At 41.2% G+C, this 25380-nt stretch overlaps 1 protein-coding gene across 7 annotated transcripts in view; it reads right to left on the minus strand.

The window, feature by feature from the left end:
• Window positions 1–25380, minus strand: part of NIN (ninein) — a 107925-nt gene that overhangs the window by 52940 nt on the left and 29605 nt on the right. For all 7 annotated transcript variants that reach the window (XM_023726173.1, XM_004370852.2, XM_023726172.1 and 4 more), the window contains 3 exons: window positions 17523–17692; window positions 2028–2067; window positions 323–513 (listed from right to left, as the gene is read on the minus strand). In XM_023726173.1, coding sequence (XP_023581941.1) covers window positions 323–513; window positions 2028–2067; window positions 17523–17692 — 401 coding nt within the window. The remainder of the gene's footprint in view (window positions 1–322; window positions 514–2027; window positions 2068–17522; window positions 17693–25380) is intronic.

Raw genomic sequence — 25380 nt, forward strand, 5'->3', positions numbered from 1 at the left:
GGGTTGACATGTTGTGGGGTTGTTAACCAATGTCATAAAACAATATGTGTACTGCTGTTTAATGAGAAACTATTTGTTCTGTAAACCTTCACCTGAAGTACAATTAAAAAAAAGAGGAAGGAAAAAAAAAAAAAACCCCTATGGAGCACAGGTTTACTCTGACACAAACAGGTTGGTTGCCATGAGCAAGAATCGACTCAACAGCAACTTTTTTTTTTTAACATGCTGTAGGAAACCACACTATGGCTGTTCCCAGCCACAATATGGCCAGTTTACCTATTATGACTATTATTCCTGAATAAAAAGACGCTGGAAGATTTACCTCTCCCTCGACATTCTGTAAACCATACTGCTCACAGATGGAGACCAGCTTCTTTCGGTTCAGGTGGCCATCACGGGTGATCCCCAAATCTTCACAAACCTCCTGCAGTTTCTCTTCTATCCAGTCTTGGGGAGGGGAAGATCCACTTTGCGAGGCATTCAAATCATCTGGGTTCCAAAATCTTAACTGGCCTGAAACAAAGGCATGTATTGTGTTTGTCTCCAAAGGAATTGCAAAGAGAGAGAGAAGCCTGTTCTCAAAGGAAAATGTGCTTTTTGAAAATAAGTATCATAAGAAAAAGACTATAAGTGTTAATTCCATTTTGATTTGATCCTAAAGTTCAAATGAAATGGAGCCATTAGTTTTTATGCTACAACTAGAGCAAATAGGTACCTTTGATCATTTCTTGTGCAATCCTGCACAAGGTTCTAGGCTTGTTTTATTCCAACTGAAAAATATGCACAAACTTCGGCTTAGTGTGATTGTAAGAGAAGACTGGTTGAGAACTCTTCCAAAGAGCTTGATAAACCCAGTTTCAACTATAGCTACCAGATCGTATTATCTCCACTTTCTTTCTAGGGAAGAGCTGCTTTTTCTGAGAAGGAAATAATTTCATGATAGAAGTCTCAAGATTAGCCTGCTCCTAAATCTACGCATACAAATATTCTGATCTACACGGAGCAAACAATCCAAACTGAAACCATGATTGCAAGTTGCAAGCTCCTAACTACCTACATATTAAGGATAAGTTCTATTTGAAGACTTAAGGCTCAAACTACTTATTTAAAAATCAAAACTGCTTATTTATCCTCTATTAAAAGTTCCCACTTCTACTTAAATCTTCCACTTACATCTTAGAGATTCTGCAAAGTCATCACTCAAACATAATTACTGGCACAACTGGCATGCCTGGAAGAACCTGGCAGGATTGAGAAGACCATTTAATGCTACCCCTGCCATTTATTGACGGAAATTAAGCCCATTACTACTGTGTTTTTCCAGGCTGGAAACCTAGAGAACACGTTGCAATTATACTTAAGTGCAGTTAACCCCAGGCAGGTTGTGAAGCTGTCTGAGACTGTTAGCTAAACCCCATTGCCATCTGGTGGCCAGAGGATCAATGTGTTCTTATGCTGCATAAATACATCTGAAACCTGTCAAGGGATACATTCTAATTAGGTCATTATCTAGTTTGGATGAGTCACTGGATGGTGTAAACAGTTAATGCGCCGGCTGCTTACCAAAAGGCTGGTAGTTCAGGTCCACCCAGAGATGCAAGAAAGTCCTGGCAATCTACTTCCGAAAAATCAGCCATTGCAAACCTTATGGAGCACAGTTTTACTTTGACACACATGGGGTCACCATGAGTTGGAATTAACTCGATGGCAACTAATAATTTACTTTAGGATTGTTCACAAATTAAATAAAAAGTCTAGTAAGACAGTAATTAGTCTGTAAGTGGAATTCTGCGTCTTAGTTGCCATCTCTTGCACTATGTTAAATGCTAGGATTTTAACACTAGGAGCTACAATTGGGAATTATTTTTGTTGTTGCTGCTATTGCTCCTACTCTTGATTCCCAGCTGGCCTCCAGCATGCAAGGCTCTAAGGAGCAAGGCTAAGAGATACAGGAAGGCAGGGTATGAAGAGTACTTTGTGAATGGCAGCCCTTCCTTCCCAGCCTCCCCAATACCCTAAGCTCTTACCTTCTGCTTCATATTCCTCACTGCGTTGCGTCTTCCAGTGCTAGAGAAGGCAAGAGAGAAAGATAAGTGTGCTTAAGAACTTATGCAGAAAGAACTATCCTAGATTCTCCAAGACCAGGTCACTCTTGGGCTCTGAAATCACCAGCAGCAGCAGGAGTACATGATTTCACAGACACTCCAGTACTTTTATCCCAGTGGGTCCTCCTCAACCAGCCTGTCAAGAGAAGTCTCATAAGAAATACCACAGTCTTCTGCTATATTTTACCAAGGATTTGCAAGATCACTTTTTCAACAATAAAACCTACCACAACAAATAAAACCAAGCAAAACTCCAGAATCCATCAACCAACAAGGGTTTGTATGCATGCATTTATGAATTTGTTCTTCATAAATGTTTACTGAGTGCTCGCTTTTGTGCCAGGCTCTGAGAATATGACTGTGAACAGGACAGACATACTTCCTGCCTCAAGAAGTTTATATGTGATGAAGAAAACAGGAAGTACAATATTGTAGTATATTAAGTGCTAAGGAGCCCTTGTGGTACAGGGGTTAAGCACTCGGCTGATAACTGAAAGGTTGGTGGTTTGAACCTACCAGCTGCTCCATGGGAGAAAGATGTGGCGGTCTGCTTCCATAAAGATTATAGCCTTGGAAACCTTATGGGAGCAGTTCTACTGTGTCCTACAGCATTGCTATGAGTTGGAATCAACTCTATGGCAGTGGGTTTGGTTTTCTGGTTATTAAGTGCTATGATGGGGAAGTTCATGCTCTGAGAGTACCTAAATGGAATACTTCAGACTTGGTAGATCAGGGTAGGCTTCCTGGAAGAAGCAATGTCTAAACTGAGATCTCAAGGATGAGCTGGAGACAGTTGTTATGGATTGAATTGTGTCCTCCCAAAAGATAAGTTGAAGTTCTAACCCCTGTACCAGTGAATATGACCTTGTTTGGAGAAATGAGATTTTTCTTTGCAGATGTTAACAGTTAAGTCATACCAGAGTAGTGGGTCCTATTCCTAACCTCTTCTGAGTGTCATTTTATAAAAGAGGACAGACATGGAAATAGAGTCATACACAAAGGGAAGACACCATATGAGGATCCATCTACAAGCCAGGAAATGCCCTAGACTGCCAGAAGCTGATAAAAGACAAGATGCACTCTTCCCCTAGAGATGACAGAGAGCACAGCCTTCGATTTGTACTTCTAGCCTCCAGAACTGTGAGAAAATAAATTTCTATTCTTTCAAGCCACCCATTGTGTGGTATTTTGTTATGGCAGCCCTAGCAAACTAAGACAACAGCCAAGTGAAAACAAAAGAGCAGTTACTATATCCTGAAGCAAAGAGGCAAGAATGAGTCTGGTGTGTCTGTGGGAAAGCAAGGAGATTGAGGTGCAACCCAAAATAGGTAGACTAGAAAGCTCAATTTAAATAAAATGTACATTACCAGAAAATTACCTTAAAAGTAGAGAAATTTATCTGAATTGGACCATTTTGTCCACCTATCATTCTATAGTACTACTGGGTCTTTTCCAAGGCCATACAAACATGAGCGCCTAGCCAACGGCACAAGTCAGGATCAAAACCCAGCCTTTGCCCCACTCATACCCATGGTATGGGTCTGCTTCCAACCAGTGGCAGCAAGTAGGTCAGCAGCGGCTTTGGCCCCTCCAGCAACTAACAGTCACTCCTATGGGGAGGTTCTACAACCACTGCAGGAAACCCTGTTAAGAAAAGGTGAATTCCCCTTTTAAAACCGGGCTCCTGTCTTATCAAAGATCCCACTTTATAGTGAGGCTGCCTTTGGTAACCAATAACCAGCCCATCCTCTGTGATGGGTGAACAAGAATTTTATAAAGAGATCATGGATGTTTGAGGATCCTGTACAGGACTAGTCGATTTTTTGGAATCCCGAAATAAACTCAACAGGAAAATAAGGCTGATTGACTCCTGTCTCCAGATCTTCAATTCCTCATGCCATCTAAAATTCTTAGAGAGGTTAAACATTGTCTTTCAGTAGCTTGATGAGTTGATGTTCTTCTTTCAGGCAACCTAAACACATTCTGCTTTGTTCTCTATACTCAGGAGTGCTAATTCTCTCCTCTTAAAATGAGGGACAGTTGTATACCATGATTTCACAGTTCTGTAATTTTACTAAGAAAGATACTGACGACAGCACCTACTCAGAGAGTTCATCAAATTTTGCCACACTAAACTGAAACCCCAAAATGGCAATACTGAAACGGATTATTTTTGCCACACAGAAAACATTGTAAAGCCATAACTAAAAATACGTAAGTTCAATGTTCAAAGACAACTCAATCAGATTACAACTAAAAGTCATTAATATACATGGTATCTATGGAAACTGGATTAGGGCTCAGTGTTAATTTTTTGATCGCTTGTTTGTGGTTATAATTTTATTAGCTCACTCAGCCCATATTTCTGCATAAAGAACATCTCCAAACTTGTGGAAATATGGGATGTGGTAGTGGTGGTGGAGGAGAGAGTGGTGAAGTAGTCCTCCAGGGATTTTTTTTTTCTTCTCACATTGCTGCTTCTGGGAAGAATTCAACTGTTTAAATTTTTAAAAATCATTAAAACCTCACTAATAAAAGTGTCCTGTCCCTCCACACTCACAGAGCAAATGATTTAAATGCTGACACTACTTTGGCATCCAAAATTGCAAAAATTATTATTCAGTAGGTAAGTTGAAACCACCCTAAAATTAAATCCATTAACTCCATGTAAAACAAAACAGGTTTTTATGATCTACTTAAGATCTAAGTTGGTCAAAATAAAAACTACTAAATCACAAGCAGGGGGTGATGTTTTTGTTTTTGCTTTTTTTTAAAATTGTACTTTAGATGAAAGTTTACAGAACTAGCTTCTCATTAAACAGTTAGTACATATACTGTTTTATGACATTGGTTAACAACCCCATGATATGTCAGTACTCTCCCTTCTCGATGCCAGGTTCCCTATTACCAGCTTTCCTGTCCCCTCCTGCCTTCTAGTTCTTAGCCCTGGGCTGGTGTGCCCGTTTAGTCTTGTTTTGTCCTATGGGTCTGTTTAATCTTTGGCTAAAAGGTGAACCTTCAGAGTGACTTCATTACTGAGCTAAAAGGGTGTCCGGGGGCCATACTCTCAGGGTTTCTCCAGTCTGGGGGTGATTTTTAATGCAGAGACAGGAGAAATGGCCAGAGAATATGTACCACTGGACTCAAACACAAAGAGAGCCCAGCTGGCACATACAGATATAAAAATACAACACACACACAACTTCAAAAGGTCCTTAGTAACAGTTCCTAAAGCAAAAGGTGTATATCTTGCAGCAAAAAAAAAAATTATTTACTGACTCAATTCATCTTACAATAGTGAGCAATTAGTTCAGAGAAGCAAGACACTCCAATACACTGTTTCCAGTGTCTTGTGAGTCTTATGGGACTGGGTGCATATTCTGGATTGACTTTCCAGGACAGTTCTTCCCTGTTGTCCTCTTTCCCTGATCCTCACCCCTAACTAACATATTGAAGGAAGAGATTACAGCACAGACTGCTTGGCTCCAAATCCTCGCTTACTTACTAGGTTGGGGTTGGGCAAGTTTCTTAACCTCTTTTGCTTCAGTTTCTCCAACTATAAAATGGAAATAAAATAGTACGTATTTCATAGAGTTGTCGTAAAGTGCTTAGAATTGTGCCTGGCATACAATAAGCACTATAAAAATTTGTGATTTTATTGGACACATGTTTACATAATATGTATTAGTTTTATATTTGCAGAACTTTTTCTTATTATCATGTTTAAATTTAAAGCATTAATTTAGGTGGGCCTGGGGAGATATCATTTATATGAATTTGTAAGAAAAATGCGAAATCTCCAAACAGATATTCAAAGAACACAAACAGATAATTCATATAAGAGGCTACACAAACAAATATCGGGGGAAGGTTCATCTCAACAGCCATCAAAAAAGTACAAATTAAAATCAAAGAATTATTTTATTCCAATTAAACTAGCAAAATATTTAAAATATAACTCCTTATATCGTCAAAGGTGTGATTTAAAATAGGCCTATTCATATATTATGAAATGGTAGCAATATGGAGCCCTGGTGGCACGGTGATTTAAGAGCTCTGGTGCTAAGCAAAAGGTCGGCAGTTCGAATCCACCAATCACTCCTTGAAAACCCTATGGGGCAGTTCTACTCTGTCCTAGAAGGTCACTATGACTCTAAATTGACTAGACGGCAATGGGTTTTGTTTTGTTTTTGGTAGCAATATAAGATTCTTTTAGTAAAATAAATGGCTTTATGTATCAAAAGCCATAAAAATGTTCATACTCTTTGACCCAATAATCTCACTTGATTTCTGAAGGCAATAAAATTAAAGAAAGAAAAAAGCTATATGCGTAAATATGTGCACTGTAGCACTTTTTCCAACAGTAAATTATTGAAAACAATTTCAGTGTTCAACAATGGGGTATGAAGTATTATGATACATCATAATGTAGTCATGAAAAGTATAATTATAAAACCATGTAGGAACATGGAAAAACATCTAATGAATGGTTAAATGAAAAGCCGTAACAAAAATGCTATCTACAATATGACTACTGCTGCAAAAATATTTATATAATGAAACAAAGACTGGAAGGAAATAGAGATCATAAAAATAGGGGCATTTTGGTGGAGGGACTATGGGAGACAATTTTATTTCCTTTACTATTATAAATGTTGTTTATGCAGTATAAATAGGTACAATTTTCAATATTGCTTTGTCCACCTGCCCGCAAGTTCTCACCAAATTAATGTTCCATGACCTGGGGGTGGAGGGAGGGTAAGAAGTTCTCTCCCTCTGGTATGTTCTGCTCTGCACTGTCCGCAGTATCCTCCTGCTGAGGACTTGATGGAGAAAGCTTTGTGGGAAGTCCAGGTGCTGCTGTGAAGGGTGACCCCTGCTGATGTCAATGCCTCTTAGCTTACTGGAGTGTAGAAAGACCAGGGACACTCATCTGAGACCTGCCTTGGGGATTGAGGCCAACCTTAAGTGGCACTCTTGAGACAGCTCGATCAAACCCATTGCCATTGAGTCAATTCTGACTCATGGAGACCCCATGTGTTACAGAATAGAACTGCTCAATAGAGTTTCTTGGCTGTAATTTTAACAGAAACAGATTGCTAGGCCTTTCTTCCATAGTACCACTGGGTGGTCTCTAATTATCAACCTTTAGGATAGTCGAGCACAAACCATTCACGCCACCAGGTACGGTATAGCCTTCTAAACCCAAGGCAGCACCCATAGCTTAAATGATTTCACATAAACTCTTAAGGCAAGTGGGGGCGGTAAGGTAAGGGATAACTTAAATGTGAGTCAAAATCTCTGGGAGTAACAGTTTTTCAAGCATTTCTCCAGTGATAGTTTGTAAGCAACAAAGACCCAGCCAGGACCAGGCCTGCTAGGAAGTGAAGCAAGCTCACACTAATGGCTAAATTTTCATTTCAAGACCACCTCAACTGGAGCCGGAGTTTACCGCCCAGGTATATGTGATGTGTCTCTCCAGCCTCCACCAAGGGCCTGTTCCTTTAATAACAGGGAGGTAAGCACATGGCAGTGGACCGTTTGTTATTAAATTGCAATTTCAGGGGGTGCTGGCGGGGAAGATTCAACTCATTCACAGCTCATTTATTTTCATTCTGACTGCCTGGGGCCAGTAGTTCCAATTAAAAAGCAGAGGGAGAGGGAGGGGAAGGCAGGTTAGAAGGTTGGGGGGATTAGATCATTCGGCTGCAGTACTGGCACAACACCAATAAAAGGAGGCATCATTCTGGAACAGGGTTGTTTAATTGCTGCTGGTTTACGAAGCCCAGTGAAAGCCTGGCAGGTGGCCTTTAGACACACATCAGCCCAGAGCACTTGTAGAAAGATAATCAAGAAAATCTTTGGGAAAGCTGGGGTTGGGGTGAGTGGGACGGACAACTGCTGGAACTGGTTCTCAATACTTAATTCATGAGAAAGAATTTTTAATTTCTCCCCTTGCACTTTTATGTAGCCTCTCACTGGAGGAAGAATACCAAAACCAAAACCAAACCCGCTGCCATTGAGTCGATTCTGACTCATAGAGACCCTACAGGACAGAGCAGAACTGCCCCATAGGGTTTCCAGGGAGCAGCTGGTGGATTCGAACTGCCAACCTTTTGGTTAGCAGCCCAAGATCTTAACCACTGTGCCCCCAGGCCTCTGGAGGAAGAACAGGTACTAATAAATTTTAAAAATGAATTCATTCTGTGGGACTTCTCCAACTCTGGAGGCAAAAATTGTAGAGCTATTAAGCACAAGGGTTTGGCAGAGGGACTGTCTGGGTTAAGTCTGACTCTGCCACTTTCTGTGACCCCTCAGGACCTTATTTCATCCACAAAGTAGGCTGATACTCCTACCTACTTCATGGGCATGGGGACATATGCCTGGCACTTAGGAAATGTTCGCTATTATTATTATTATTTCAGTTAGAACAATTGCACATGGTTAAGGGTTTGGACTCTGGAGCTGAACTCAATTTCAATTTCAGCTCCACCACCTGTGTGACTTTGGGCAGGCCACCTAACCTCTGTGTGCCTCAATTTCCTCATGGGTGAGTAGATAACAATAGTTCCTACTTCCTGGCGTGCTTAATATTTGTAAGGCACTTAGAGCAGTGCGTGCCACAAATTAATGTAAAGTGTGTTAAATAAATAGACACTACAGTTACTCTTCCCACTACTGGGGTTTTCAAAACTAGTACAAGGTAGCAGAGGAGAGCTCAGACTTTCTTTAAAAACTACAGCTTTGGGGAAAGACCAGACTTAATGCTTTGACTGAGACATGGCCCCCGGACTCTCTGTCAGCCCAGCACTAAAACCACTCCCAAGACCAACTCTTCAGTCAAAGATTAGACTGGACTATGGGACATAAAATGATACTCGTGAAGAGTGTGCTTCTTAGTTCAAGCAGATACATAAGACTAAATGGGCAGCTTCTGTCCGGAGATGAGAAGGCAGAGAGGATGAAGAGCTGGTTGAATGGACATGGGAAATCAGGGGTGGAAAGGAGGAGTGTGCTGTCACAGTATAGGGAGAGCAATTAGGGTCACATAACAATGTATGTATAGATTTTTGTATGAGAGAATAACTTAAATTGTAAAGTTCCACTTAAAATACAATAAAATTTAAAAAAACACTACATTGAGCATGGTGGTTATGAGGATGCAACCAACTTTTGATTCAACTTAGAAACTAGCCCTTCATCACCACCACCACCACCACTCCCCCACTGTGGGCTCCGTGGGGTCCCATGGGTGACTGAAGCTGTCAGGAGCTTCCTGAGCTTCTTCATTACCATGCCAAGTGTGCTGGCCAACAGCCCCATTGACAGTGAGAGGGAAGAGGGTCAGAGGTTGCCTGGCCCTAAATGGCTGCTATAGAAGGCAGCCCCAAACCCCCTCAGGCAGACAAAGGGAGCCCTGCACTTGCCCTGTGGCCCGTGCATCTCAATGTCACGCTGGCCATTGTGGCCGGTGCTCAGGTCATCCCAGAGCTGGACAAGGGTTCCCTGCATACGTCGGCCCGTGTGCAGGCAGCATAGCTTTTGCTAATGCATTCTTTGGAGGGACACCTGCTTTGCTGGACTGCAGAGCAGATGGCTTGAGCCTCTCCGACCCGGGCTTCCAGCCCCAAGGCTGGGCCAGCATCTGCAGCCCTTAGGCCTGGTGCGATCCCTGCCACGATAGTGCAGCCACTGCCCCCACACACCATCTGCTCCAGCGTAGACCTTTGTGCCCCCAGAATGTACAGCTAATTAAAACGATTATGGGGGCACACACGGGGCTATTCTTTCCCAGCAGAGGTTGCTGAGCTGATCTCTGCAGCCTCAGAGTATGAAGCGGATTTTTTGTTTTTTGTTTTTTAAAGGGGAATGCCTTGCAAGCTGGGAGAGAAGAGGAAGGAAATTAGTAGAATAACAAAGCATCCCCCAAACAAACGGAGCCATAGTGTCCATTTTAAAAGAGCAGTACAATCCTGTTGTGCACGGGATCCCTCTGAGTTGGGCCAACTTGAAAGTGGCTAAAACCACCACCTCGCTAGGCAAAAGCTTTCTCTAAAGAAAACAAATCAGTTTAAGGAGAATGCCTATGATCAAAACTTTGTTATCGCTGTTAGATGCCATCAAGTCATTTTCAACTCATAGGACCCCATGTGGCAGAGTAGAACTGCCCCATTGGGTTTTCTTGGCTGTAATCTTCACGAAAGGAGATTGTCAGGTCTTTCTCCTGAGGAACTGCTGGGTGGTTTCAAACTGCCAACCTTTTGGTTAGTAGTTAAGTGCTTAATCATTTGCACCACCAGGGCTCCTTGATCAAAACTTTAGGACTTAAAAAACACTGTCTCCATGGTGTAACTCACTAATAGTGCTAAGTATTTGTAAATCCCATACTCTGAGCAGAGTACTGGAAGCTATGTGTACCCAACAGGGCTGGCTGTGTTTCTGCTGTGACACACTTTCTAGGACTGCAGTTCACCTCCTGCTGTCCTGCCTTTGATGGCAACCCAGGCAATGGAGGGCCGGACGGGGCAGCTCCTGAGCTCTGTATTCTGAATCCATGGACAAGCGGCTCAGTAGCAGGACAGTCATGACTAGAATGCAAATCAGTTCCTTTATCTTTGAAAGCAATTAAAGGCTACAGGTAAGTGCTGAGGATAACAAGCATTAATGTATGATTTTTAAACACACACAAATTTAGATGCATCCTGCTACCTTGCTAAAAAAGCCTTCAGTATTGACAGCATGAGGAAATGCTGAATTTAAAAGAGTTTGAACCTTAAGCCTCTTTTCCCACCAATGGCTGGGGACTGGTTTTGGTTCACTGGATTTAAAGTACTTACAGGAAAAAGCTTTTTTTTTGGTGGTTGTTGTTGTTAGATGCCATTGAGTTGGTTCCAACTCACAGTGACCTTATGTACAACAGAACGAAACACTTGCCCGGTCCTACACCATCCTCACAATCGTTGCTATGTTTGAGCCCACTGTTGCAGACACTGTGTCAATCCATCTTGTTGAGGGTCTGCCTCTTTTTCACTGACCCTCTACTTTACCAAGCTGGAAGTCCTTCTCCAAGGACTGGTCCCTCCTGATAATGTGTCCAAAGTACATGAGATGAACTCTCGCCATCCTTGCTTCTAAGGAGCATTCTGGCTGTACTTCTTCCAAGACAGATTTGTTCATTTTTCCGGCAGTCCATGGTATAGTCAATATTCTTCACCAACCCCATAATTCAAAAGCATCAATTAAGTATACATATAACAAAGCATTTGCCATTTGACATTTTTTACATGTACAATTTAGTAACATTAATTATATTCATCATGTTGTACAAGCATCACCACTATCTGTTTCCAAATTTTTCCGTCACCTGGAAAGGGATTTTTTAATACATCTGCTAATAGTATCCTGCTCATCAGGGTTACTTAACAGGCATCTGTTGATTCACTTATGAATTACTGCCTTTCTAGTTGGAAAATATTTACTGGTGTAATTGAAAAATGTTACTGTCATCACTAAAATTAACTTTCTAATTTTTTATGTGCTGTATGTTTTAGTTACTTCCTGACAATATTAGACACTGTGGATAGAGGTAGGGGTGAGGGCTGGACTCCTCCAAGAAGACTTCCAGGACACCAAAGCCTGAATGTCTGAAAGCATCTGTGTTAAGACAAGAGACAATTTACTAACTTTGAAAGGGCTATTTTATATCACTTTCAAGTGATCTACTATTGCATCTTGAATGAGTGTTTCATCTCTGGAAACAGCCAGATAATCTAATAAGATTTAAGAAATACAAAGGGAAACTCTAGAATTCCATTTAAAAAAATCTGTCCTGATGATGTCACATCTTTTGATGGAAATAAATGATAAATGGCATCAGTAAAGAAATTACTTTCTTTTTTCAAAGTCAAGGACTGTAACGGGAGTAATAGGATGACAGGTCCATTTTAACTACAAAAGATCGTAGCAGAACTACTCTCAGTTAGTTAAAGAAGTTTGCTCCAGAATTAAATATTGACTCTATATAATGTAAATGAATAATTCATAAAGTTTAGCTGCAAAGTTATACATATATAAAAATGAACATAATGGGAAGATAAGTCAGTTTCACACTTCTTGAGGAATTTTGATTTTATGCAGGGCAGTAAAAACAGTTTTTTGTTTTTAAAGTTTTAAACCACCACTACCATGCATCGCCCTACCCACAGTCCCAACACAAAGACTTCATTTGCTGGTCCATTCTTGGGCTAATGCAGCAATAGGCTTTAACTGTTCTCTCAGGTTCTCACTTAAACTACAATGTGAAAGCCTGAGGTTTTGGCTTACACTACTATTGTCTACTGTTGAAGAAATAATTGTTTAAAGCCCCTTACTCTTGATAAGAATCTCACTAGACCCGATTCATTCCCTGTGGAGGAAAACAGTTAACAAGGTGTCCCCTGTTTTCAACCAGGGCAAAAAGTGAAGTGGCCCTGCCCCAGTTGTATTAATTGTGTGACCTTTCCTCCACGGTCTGACTAATAGAGGGTAGAATTGAGAATTATTTTTCTCCTTCCACCTACTCTCAAAAGAAACCTGAGCATAAAATTCAAGGTCAGTTGAGTAGCCATTGCATATAAAAGCCATCTTCATTAAAAGAAAAACAAAAAACAAAAAACACCTCTCCTGAGCCTAAAAATTCACTTCTGTTTATTAACTAAGCAAAAAAAAAATGACAACCAAATCCTTCTCATTAATCACACCTTCAGTTACAATCAAGAATGTGTCCTTTGTTAGTCTGGTTTAATTCAGAATAGAACGTCCAATTGAATTGCCTTGAGTGAAAATGATCCCATGAACAAAGAAAAAAACGCCGCTTTTCTTTCAATACCACCTAGATGAAGGGTCAGATTCCCAAGGGACCCATTTGTTGGATAAACACACTAAACTGGACGCCAATGCACATTTCAGCGTGATGGCGGAACCTACCTGTCACTCGTGAATTAGCACATTCTGCTTCAGGATTTCCAAACGAAATTCTGAAATACACATTTCAGAACTGAAAGTTTAGCAAGATTACAGTGCCTTTTCCTATGGAATGGCTTTATTGCCTTGTAAACTAAAGACGGTGGGGGAGACATGCTTAATAGCTAGGCTAGATATTTTCTGTTTCAGCAGGAAAGAATTAAATTGCTGGATAAAAGCACTGGGGGTGAGGGTGGGATGCAGACTATTAAAAAGCTTACGATTTACGTTAGGGCTTTAACATACATAACCTGGAACAAAAGACGAACATGATTTAAAAAAAAAAAAAAAACTACCTGATAACAAAGTTTATTTCCATACATTCTATTCCAGGGGATGAGGCCGAGGCAGCGGAGCATCTGTTATCCCATAGAACAAGGTGGGCTCTCCTCCACAGTGGCATATCACAATGGTGTGACCTGAACAGTCATGAGACGGGCTCCAATCATTTGCAACTAATGAACCCTGAAGCTTCATGAGGGATTTACATTAAAAATAAATTTAGTTGGTTCAAAGTGATCTCTATAATGGCATCACTCTCACTCCCCTGCACTTCATTGTTTTCTTGATGGGGAAGGGTTACAGGTAGAGTACAGAGCATTATGACTGCTGAAAATTACCTATCATTTTGGCCGTGCTTATGGGAAGGGGCATCCCAAATAACGATGTAGAAAACAATGTTGTGAACCACTATCCCACGAGTCTAGGTATGAATTCTGTCAACCTGTAGCAACCTCTCCTACTCTGGAATAGCCCTAGAGGGAAAGAGGGGAGGAATTATTATTCTGTATCTTCGGGTGATGGCTTCCTCACACGATGATGAGATCCTAGAAGGAAGGGAGCCACCCTAGGGACAGCTGTAACAGGTTCTTGTGACACCATTTCATTCCACTGCCCACCCCAAGTCTTCAAATAAATAAAATGATTACTTGATTTATCCTAGAGCTATAATTAGTCTCCAGTTTGTATAATAAAGGCCAGGCTTCCTCTTCATTTAACTTCCAACCACAGGTTTGGATCCTTTCATTGTCTTCATCAAAAAAACTCCAAAGCTTCTTTAAGAAAAATTGGCTATGTTGTTGAGCAGGAGAAACCGCAGTCCAAAGGCAAGATAGGAATTCCTCCTTTCCCTAAGCCAGAATCCAGGACTCAAAGGAAAACCCACAATCAAAACTAAGAAGGCCTGCCTCCAGCTCCGCATCTGACTATTCCTTAGAAAATATTCACATCAGGGGAGACCTAGCCCCGCTGCCTCCTTCAATCCTGTCTGGTGGCACTGAGGTGAACTGTGAGCTACGAACAACAAACAATACACCCAAGGAATAAATTCTCAACACCCAAGGGCAGGAGACAAAAGGCCTCAGGCAACCAAAGCAGAGCAGAAAAAAAAAAAGAAACCAACAGTACAATAAAGAACTCTTGACCGATCCTGAACTTCTTATTCCCTTAAGAATAAACACCACAGTCACTGAGTATTTTTTCCTCCCCACACCGTCCAGTTGGGGGGCAACAGTGCACTCCTCTACTCCAGGATGGGGACGATTATGTGGCATCCCAGGAGAGCTAGACGCTTCTGTAGAAGGGATAGGAATTTCTAGAGCGAGCCCATGGTGCCCAGCATGTGAACTGCTGTTTGCCAACTGAGCACCTTAAACTGCTGAAGCTACTGTGGAAACTGGCATAGAAACAGGAATGCTATCTTGACACAGTAGTTGATAAAACAATACTGTCAGACTATATGCATTGGTGAAAGCAGCGAGTGTGACCTATGATCAGAGTTACCGCACAAAGGTGGGATTTGCCCTTTTTACTGCCAATAGGAACACTGAAAAGGTCAAATATGAAGTTGTTAATCTTATAAAGAGATGAATCAATTAAAAAAAACTGACAGACTCAACTGAGCTTACAAAACATTTTATTTTTAGGTAAGAGGCAGTTAGAGGAGCCTTGGCAATGTAAATAGGGTAAAAAGGAGTTTCTGGCACTCTTACAGCCTTTCTAGTGTGGGGTATAGCACACTATCAAAGCTGAGTCAGTAGGGGTCCTCAGAAGAACAGAAATGGAGAGAAATGACCCTCTTCATGCCTCTACCTACAGCTCTTTGATGGTGGGTGGCTGAACACTAAATCTTCTGAACATAGCATCAAGAGGTCATATTTAGAGATTCCTGGAGGGGTTATGGGAATCTGTAGTACATCAGGGGTGAAATGGTTATCCTAAAGTATCCCTTTAATAGGACACATGCAGCAAGACTTTGTCCACACTTGGGTCTCAAATGTTATCTTTATTTATACATGAAACCGAAGTCTCATCTCTTAAATAGAAAATCTTACTAAGAGGCGGTAGATAAGAACAAGGATAGGAGAAATATGTTGCCAGCAATAAAGTCAGCTCTGTTCAAGAACTTTCTGGGTATTTTCAGGGAGTGACTAGAAACCATAGTATCAAAAAATAAATAATCGTTTAATTTCTTATCACCAAATAATAATGCCTCAAGTATTGAAAATGGTTGAGGAAATGAGATATTAGATTAAAAAGTGTTTTCCAGATAACAAAAGCTTACGCCCTAAAGTGTTGAAACATATCTTAACCATTTTTCATAGAAAAGTGTCTCAAACACACTGCACATTACCCAGAGTTATGAAACAGACTGTGGGTAAAAAAATGATACCCTGCCCTACAGTGAGACAAGTATTACGAACATCATACTCGCTGAAGTAAGCAAACTACTTGCCTCCTGAAAATTTTGTATGTAAAATTTTTGTGCATGTGAGCATATGTGGTTTTCTGGGGAAATGTCTCTATCTCAATTCTCAAAGGGACCCAAGAAAAGTGAGGGATCACTGAAATGGACTGCACCCACAGTGGAGAAGCAGCCGCTGCCCCAGACAGACTAAGTCTGGCATTTTTCTTCTAACTTCTCGTAAGTCTGGGGTATGTGATGTTGTAAGCAGCATTTTCCTTCTTGCTTCTCATGGGTGTTTCTGTTTCCTGCAGTCACTTCCCACCCACCTTGATATCATACTGCTTTTGTGGTTTCCATTTCTCCTCTCCTCCTGCTGCTTTTCTTCCTCTGTTCTCGCTCACATTTCTGTCACTGTTCCTCTCCTCTCCTCTGGTGTGAGGACAGGTATCATTTGTTTAAAAAACTTGCAAACTTGTTCTGATTGGCAGATCAGTCATGTGTTCTTCTAATTTTCAGTACTTATTGCCAGTGTGATTTATGCTCAACACTTGAGATATTTCCAGTTATCTTTAGGTTTGTGGCTATTCTGGAAAGTTGAGGATGCTAGGTGTCTGATTACTGGGAACATTACTGGTAGTAAGCTTCCTATATCCCACTGAAACCAAACCCGTTGTGGGTGAGTCAATTTGGACCCTATAGGACAGTGCAGAACTGCCCCATAGGGTTTTCAAGGAGCAGTTGGTGGATTTGAACGGTGGACCTTTTGGTTAGCAGCTGAGCTCTTAACCACTGCACCACCAAGGCTTCCAACTTCCTATAGGTTTTAATAAGCTGAATCTGAAAGTTTAGCAGCAATTTCTCTCACAGACACACACTCTGATCAACCTACAATCCAAGACAACTATAAGAAAGTTGAGGCACTTTGTCTCTTTTCCAGTTGTTATTAGTATCTGAAATATTTGGAGCTGCAGTCTGAGCTGGAATTCGCAAGAAATATTTAGAGCTTGCTCAGCATGGCACTTTCAGCCGTGTTCTATAAATGGGATGCTGCTAAATGAGCCGTAAGGAGAGAAAAAAGAAAATGGTACTGCCTCTTCTTTGTTGGTAGATTGTGGCAGTGTGCAAAATGCAAGGAAGGGAGATGAGAGGCTGGAGAATCTCTGAATGTGGGAGACCTGCCTGATATGACAGAACCTGTAAGAAGCACAGCAACTACCCAGCACTGTGAAGGTGCCCTTGCTCAGTATCTTGAGGCACAAACCAAACTTTACAGCTGCTTTGTCTCACCACGAAAGACAAGATGCAGGCTCTCAAAATGCCGGAAAAACATTCTTTCATTTCTTACCTGTCATGGGCACTGTTCTGTAGTGTGTGGGGAAGAGGGATAGTTGGTTATCACTTTACATAACTAAAAATGATAGTGTCATAGAGGCCAGAAATATTCGCAAAAAGAGCCAGAAGTAGCAGATCCCAGGTATCTTGAAAATACTGAATTCAAAATGTATAAACATAAAGCACACAGAGAAATATCAGATCTCTAAAAACTGAAACAGAGGTGAAAACATTCAAATAAAAAGATTAGCCATACATGTCCAAAAGGCAAGTAATACTATTAGCAAGTGGTTGGTCCATCTCATCCCATAAATCCCTCAGTTGTTTTGTGTCTGCACCACAATGACATGGGTAACCACACTCGTGATCAAGATGAACGTGCCTGTCCAATTTCTTACCTCATTGCAGTCGCTGGCTGTGATGTGTGAAGGCCGTGCTGCTTCATTTAGTGGCTCAATCACTGTCACCTCTGCAAACTCCTCCACAGATTCCTGAAACTCAGGTAGGGACCTTCGTCCGTAACGCTTACCACCTCTAACATATTTGGGCTGAGCTTCTGGTGAGCAGTCTGGGCAAGGAGACAAGAAACGAGGCCACATTACATGGCAATCTCAGTTCTTAGCTGATACAGCCGCAGACACAGCTTTTTATACCTGCCCCAAAATAAACCACCACCATTTGTTAGTTGTGGTGGAAGTAGGCGTATAGGAGCCATCAGGTCAGATGCAGAGCAGAGCTGCTAAATCTGAATGATTTATCGCATCTGGAGTATATATCTGTATATAGTGGGAGAGATGCAATGACAGCAGCGAGGGATTTGATTTAAAAAGTGCAGATTCAAGATCAGGACAAAGGGAGAGGTCATATTTTCTCTTATGTTTATTAGGCTGGTGTTTTGTGCAGGGCAGGGGAAGGGAGGGAAGGGGAAGGAAGGGAGACAGAGAGAGAAATATTGAGTTCTTACTAACAAAGAAATATCTTGGAGGAAGTCTTGGAAAATGATGATAAAACAAACACCATATCAGCACTGTAAAGTTAGTATCCACACCAATTAGTCTGAAACCCACCCTTCTCTTACCTGAATGACTCCTTTGTAAACCATCCCGCTTTCTGATCTACCAGACAAGCAGGATGACAGAACAAAGACACCAACACAGTGGATTCTAATCAATTAATGACAGCTTAGTCCCTTACATGAAACCTGGCATCAAGATCTCATTATAAAATTAAAAGCTGGACAATAAAATAGCAAATGAGAAACAACATTAAGAAAAATGGTGTATTACGCTGTTTTGTTTTTCTCTTCATGAGCTCCAATGTTGTACAAAATAAAAAGGAGTATGCAAAAAGAAAAGTCATCTCTTGACCTTAAAGAAGGACATCAGCTTTTTAACATAACACATCTTAGGGTCAACATTCACCACCACCGCCACTCACCCACCACCACCAACTACAGTAACCATTCTCTACATTGAATAGCTTTAAAGCAATAAAATAAATACTTCACTCTATTAAATCTCTTCTTAGAGATGTTTTAGCATCTTGCACAGTGTTAGGAGAATAAAATATTCCATTAAAATACAAAAGACTGACAACACTTTGATTTTGGTTGTCTTATTGTCCACACAGACATACTGTCTCTCTGGAGAACACAGTATGTGTTCTGTCTGAACACGACAATCTTAACAAGATATGTCTGAACTCAAACATGCAGATTTTTAGATGAGGTACGTACACATATCATCAAAACATGGGTGGCTGACTAGTTAAGAACTAATGGAACAAAACCCTTCCTTCTTCACCACTGAAACCACGACAGAGATTAGCCAAGACTTCACAGTTCCCCTGGGAGGACTGGTAACCCTGTTTGACTAACCATCCCCTCCCCCAAACGCCCTTCCTCTGGTACAAGCTCAGGTTTCACTATATTCACAAATGTGATCAGAAGCATTCTGAAAATGCTCAGCAAAGCTCAGAGTGAAGTATTTATGCTAGCTATATAATTTCTAGCGATATTTATATCCAGCCTTTTAAAAGTCCCAGCCAACTCATTTTATTAGGTTGAGCAATTCTCTTACGGGAAGTGTTTAAGCATACAAAATTTATATTGAAAATCGCATGCATATTTGAAGGTACCTTTTATCAGAAGAGAGTGTGTCAGCTTGTGAGTATTCAGGAGTGGCCCAGACACCTGAGCTCCTTGTTGGCAGCTGACACCCACAGATGCTAGTCAGATAAGAGGCAATGCAGAACCATCCTTAATTTATTACATATTCTTAAATTTTAGTGGCAGACAACAAGATACACCATTAGTGACTAAAAGAGTTCAGAAAAGATTGAAAGCAAAAGTTATGAACTCCAAAAATGGAACATGGATTTTCACAGCATGAGAACAAAATCATGGCCTGGGGTGGCCACAGCAAAGGAACTCATAATGTAGGCTGTACTTTCTCAGAGGAGAAAAAGTAATGTGTGAAAAGTGCCTCTCTTAAAAAAATCCATCGTGACTTAATCCAAAGCCCAGCTGTGGATGAAATGGTTACCTAGTTATTTACTACTAAATACACCACATAGTATATGGAAAGCAGTGATAGATTTGAAATGGCGATTTTTCTAAGCAATAGAAGGTAAAAGATTGTGAACCATCAGGGACCCTGTGGATTTCTGGTTTATTTACTTGCTGATTTACTTTTGCATTGCCAGGAACTTTTTTTGGTATGTTTATAATAACCAATACTTTTCACAGAATGTACATACATCACAAAGTTAATTTCTAAAGAAATCTATTAAACTGTTTAATCTTTTTTGGAGAGAGATATTACGATACAAAAGAAGCACAGGGTATTAAGGTTTCCTCATCACTGAATTTCCCAAACCGTCTATGTGACCACTAAGGAATTAGACTAATCACACCATTTATAAATAGTCACCTCTTAGACTTACACGCTCACACATCCTTCTCCTATTTAAAGCATTCGCTTAAATGATAAGAGGGAAAGAAATACAGCAAAGGTACGAAGGTCCACAGAGGACACTCGTGCTCAACAACCATTGTTTCTGTTAAGTATGTGAAAACTCTGTGATTCCCATTATCAATCTCAATCAGGGCTTTAGAAGTCAACAGCAGCAGCCTACCAAAAGGGAGGCTACAGTGGGGATTTAACGATGATCTTGTACACCCAAATTAAAGAATGCCTAATACCGCCCTCATCATGTCCATTGGAAGAGTGGCAAAAATGCAGGCCTGGGGGCAAAGCTTATTTATTTTATGAGCACAGCCAGATGTACTTTGCATATTTGAGGATTTCATTCTGGAGCAATTTTAGCCAGGTCAGGTAATATGAGGTTATCTGGTTTATTTAGAAATAAAGTTGTTTACATCACACAGCTTCCTTTAATATATGCCTAAGTAACTGTTTCAATCATGAGCTCCAAGGAGGTACGTGAAATGCCAGTGAAACAGTGATAAAGAACTGCCTTGACGTAGGTGTTTTATTTCCTTGAAAGTACACTTATGATTCTACCAGGACTGTCAAGCTTCCAAGTAATTTTCCTTTCTTTCCCATTTCTCCTATTTGGCATCACTACAGGAAAAAAAAAAAAAAAAAGGAGGGGGGCTTTGAAGGAAAGGAGACTAGTCCAGCCTGTCTAGAGGATTCTTAGACACCGTCCCTAGAGAGCTTATTACGAAAACACCAATTATTGCAAGGTGCCTTTGAGGCAGCTCTACCTGACCAAGTTTAGATGGTCTATGCTTTATTCCACAAACCAAATGCTTGGCCTGAGTAGGGGACAATAGAGAAACCTTCATCCAATCCCCTTAAGATTGCTAGAGTAATGTGGAAGCAACTAACAGACTATTACAGAGCAGGTGGGCCAAAAAAAGAAAAAAATCTGTAATCAGGACATTCAAAAGATGAAAGAAGCATAATATTCCTTCCTTCCCTAGAATTTAAGCTAAGCCTGGATGCTCAGATACCACATTCTTTACTCCACATCTCATCTGTTCCAAGAAACGACACTCCAGAGCTATGATAATGTACCAGAATCAGGATAAACCATCATGCATATGTATGACTTTTAATCAGAAGGTCTCACACTTAAAAACAAAACTGAAATGTAATGTCAAGGAGAATGGTCACTCGAAAGGGAGAAGCTGGATGGGAAAATAACCAACACTCATCTACCCCATCCCTCCCCCAGCTAGCTCTCTTCCCAACAGCAGTGAAAACACAGCTTCCTCAACTATAGACCAAGCAGCACAGGGCATATGTTTTACTCTCTCTTAAAACTAACCACCAGCCATCTGTGTGACGCAGATCATCACTTGCAGCTCTGAGCTCTCCTAAATCCTCTGCATGGACAGCCAAAGACCAAGCAATGAAGAATCAGGAGGAGGCTGAAATAGCTACCCAGAAGCCTAAATACTATTTTATTCAATCAGATGCTTTCTTTGCAAAAATCACAAGCTGAGGATCTGGAGTGAAGTAGCATCCATATCACATACACGGGAAGGTAAAAGAGATTTTCAAAGATGCCCTTTAACTCATATTTATTAAACATTACTGAACACCTGTCATGGGCAAAGCATTATTTTATACATGTTGAGGAGAAGATGGATAGTTTGTCATTTATTGATTCATACTTCCTGTCCAAAATGACCTAAAGACACTTCCAAAAATGAAGAAGAAAATCCTGTCCTTATGGTGCAGATACTCTTATTTTGGAATTGCTCACGCAGACCCTTGTTTTCTACTCCCCTTCCTGACCCACTTACCTAACCCGGTAAACCGTTCCCAGAGACACCACCGCCCTCCAAAGGACTGCAGCGTACAGGTGATGCTTATCTGAGGCCCTTTATACTACATTTCTGCCAAGTTCACAGGGTTCTGAAATCCATTTGAAAATAGGAAGGGGTTGAAAATGAAGTATGTGCAAAACCCAAGACTAGCGCCCCCAGGAAGTTCTGCAGCCAATGAACATCCCCCCAGCCTCACTACACATCCTCACCTCCTTGCCTATTCAGAACATACCACTTCAAAGGGAGAGACTCCAATTATAGTGTAAACCCACGCCTCATTCTAAGTAAGAGAAAAATGAAGACAAAAAATTGAAGAGGAAGATACGATTGAGACCAAGAAAGAAAGACCTAGAGACTGAGCAAGACTAGAAAAAGAGAGACAAAAAAAGAAAGACAGAGATGAGATAAGGCAGATAAGCTGAGAAGAAATTAAGACCAAGAGAGGAAAAAAAGCGATGAGCAGAGACCTAGGGGCTATGGAGGGAGAGGAGAGAGGCTGAGGCCAAGGAGAAGGGTAAAAGAGACAGATGGGGGACCAAGAAGTAGGGGAGATGGAGGTGGAGACCAAGGAGGGGAGGGAGGACAGAGGTGAGGGTGTATGTGGAAAGAGGCCAGTGGTGGGATGGGAGGGGGTGCAGAAAAGGGGAAAGGAGAAGAGAGGCCAAGAGAGAATGAACAACATAAAAAAGACATCACAGGAAAGCTGTCCGCCATTATCAGCTATTCCTTTTCCTTCCCAGTGTGCTCCCTGCCTCCACAGGAGATCATGGGCAGCCTCATCATCCCGTGCTTCGGTATGCGCACAGCCCTTTACAAGGCAGCTGCTTCCATGGGCCACTAGCACCAAGCTCCACAATGACTCGTCTCTCCTGGAATCTCCCCACAAGATCCAGATGTTCAATGTGGGCTTTCAAGTCCTCCCTTGATGTCAGCCAGTGACAGAATTTTAGACGTAGTCTTTACGCCAGTTCTCACCAGTCTCTGAATGATGCTTCCTGTGGAACACAGGGGCCTCCGGACACAAAGGTAACAGGGTGGCTCCTGATTAGCTTTGTCTCAGAGGGAGATCTTGAGTGGAAGGTTGGCACTCCTCCCCAGGGTGCCCAAGATGGTGTGGCAGCCTCCAGGGCTGACTGGTCTGACTAGACGGTATAGCTAAGCCCTAAAACAGCTGAAAATTAGTCAACAGGAAAAATCTTCTAGCTGATAACGATTACATGATTGCCTTCCCAGCCTTTTCACAGGAGGATCAGCCTGCTAATCCCTATTAGTAAGACCTGCATCTTGAGCAGTTTTTGGGAAGAAGGCAGAGATTTACTTTCCTCATTGTTCAAGGCTCAGCTCAAAACTCATTTCTTTCAAGTAACCTCTTGGCTCCACTTTCACAGAACACTTTCTCCTACGAAGTTAGTACAGCTCCTACTGTCTACAGCTCCCAATTTAATAGTGATCATGTTAGCATTTTTCTAAAAGGATTTTTATGTGTCACAAGGACCTATCCAGCTAACACTTTCCTGAGCAGCATGACTTCATGGAAAGAGCCTGGGCTATGGAATCAAATGGACTTGGATCCTAGCACTCTCTTCTTACCAATGTCAGGAGTACTTAACCTCTCTAAGGCTCAGTTTCCTCATCTGGAGGGAGGGAAAGCAATAGGAACTCCCATAAGCGGTTGCCAGGATCACAGGCTCAAGCTCACCATTCCCTGTCTGGCCGTCCCTGCCCCAAGAGCACCCAGAGAGCACACAGCCACTCTAGTCCTTCTGCCTGGGGTTCCTGTGGGGGCCAGTAGTAGCCCTGAAGCTGGTGGGCCAGGGAGAGGCACCCAGCATGAGGTCCTGTCCTAGCAAAGCCAGGAGGCCAGGAGGAATCTCACGGTATTCAGTCCCTCTGCAAGTTTCCCCGACTTCATTTTTTTTTTTTTTTTGGGAGAGTGGGGGTAGTAGGTAAGATTAGCAGCAAATACATAATGACGTTACCCAGTTCGTCATCTCAGAAACTGGAGCTGCTCTGATCTCATTCCTGCCCCAATTTTCTCTTCCTTGCTAGTCTCCTTTCCCTTCAATGAGCTGATATCAAGGACATACCGATTCTCTAAGATGTCCTGCAGAAAACTATCACCTTCATGTCACTTGTTTGGAAACCTTATACACCCACTGGAGTTGAAATAAACTTAAAATGTCTGCACAACTCCCAAGTAAACACTTTCATTATCGAAATTCTCACCAGCCCTATTTATTTAATTTTAAATAACACCAGTATTTTTTCCACATATACATATTTTTTTTTAAAGATTGGCTTTGTTCCCATAGTAAAATTTTCATAATAAATATTCTTCAATAGCACAGTATAATAGCTGCTTAGTCTTTGCACAGATACATCACTGTTTGCCTAACCAATATACGATCAAATATATACACTTGCTATATATAATTTTTTTCACTATTTTAAATGACTATCCTTATACACACATCATTGTGCACATTTGTAATTATTTGTGTAGCATAAAATCTGAAATTGGCATTGGTCGGACAAAGGGATTTTTATAGTTCTTCATGCCTATTTTATCTAATTATAGAAAGATTCTATCATTTTACATGACCACCAGTGGGGCATGAGTTTTTTCAATTCCACATAACTGTATAAACACCTCCTCACACCCTCTTTTGTTGTTGTTATTTGTGGTAGTGGTTTTGCTTTCCTTGAACTTCTGCAGAAAATTTCGGGTCCTCATTCTTAGCATCTCATAGACACCAACGGAACAGGGGACTAAGTTCTTACTTATCTTACTCAACTGAGAGGACAACAAAACAAGCCTCTTGGGTCATCTGTGTATTACCAGTTGCCATGGAGTGGATCTCAATTCATGGCGACCCCATGTGTGTCAGAGTAGAACTGTGCTCCGTAGGGTTTTCTTTTTTAATTATTTATTTTGTTGTTGTCATTGAGAATATACACAGCAAAACATACACCAATTCAACTGCTTCTACATGTACCATTTAGTGACAATGATTATATTCTCCGAGTTGTGTAACCATTCTCATTCTCTTTTCTGAGTTGTTCCTCCCCCACTGACATAAATCCACTGTCCCTTAAGGTTCCTATCTAATCTTTCAAGTTGCTGTTGTCAGTTTGATCCCATGTAGATAGTTCTTAAAAGAGTGTAATGCTAAAGGCAGACATTTTTTACTAGTTAAGCTAAACTACTGTTTGGTTTTAAGAAGATTTTGGGGAATATTTTTGGTTTAAGGTTTAAAGACTATCTCAGGGCAATAGTTTCAGGGGTTCATCCAACCTTCATGGCTCCAGGAAGTCTAGAGTCCATAAGAATTTTACATTCTGTTCTGCATTCCCCCCCCCCTTTTTTTTTTTTAAATATTTTATTGTACTTCAGGTGAAGGCTTACAGAACAGATAGTTTCTCATGTAACAGTAACACACATGCTGTTTTATGAC

This window comes from Trichechus manatus, unplaced genomic scaffold (genome assembly GCF_000243295.1).
Source record: "Trichechus manatus latirostris isolate Lorelei unplaced genomic scaffold, TriManLat1.0 scaffold00010, whole genome shotgun sequence".
NCBI classification, from domain to species: Eukaryota; Metazoa; Chordata; class Mammalia; order Sirenia; family Trichechidae; genus Trichechus; species Trichechus manatus.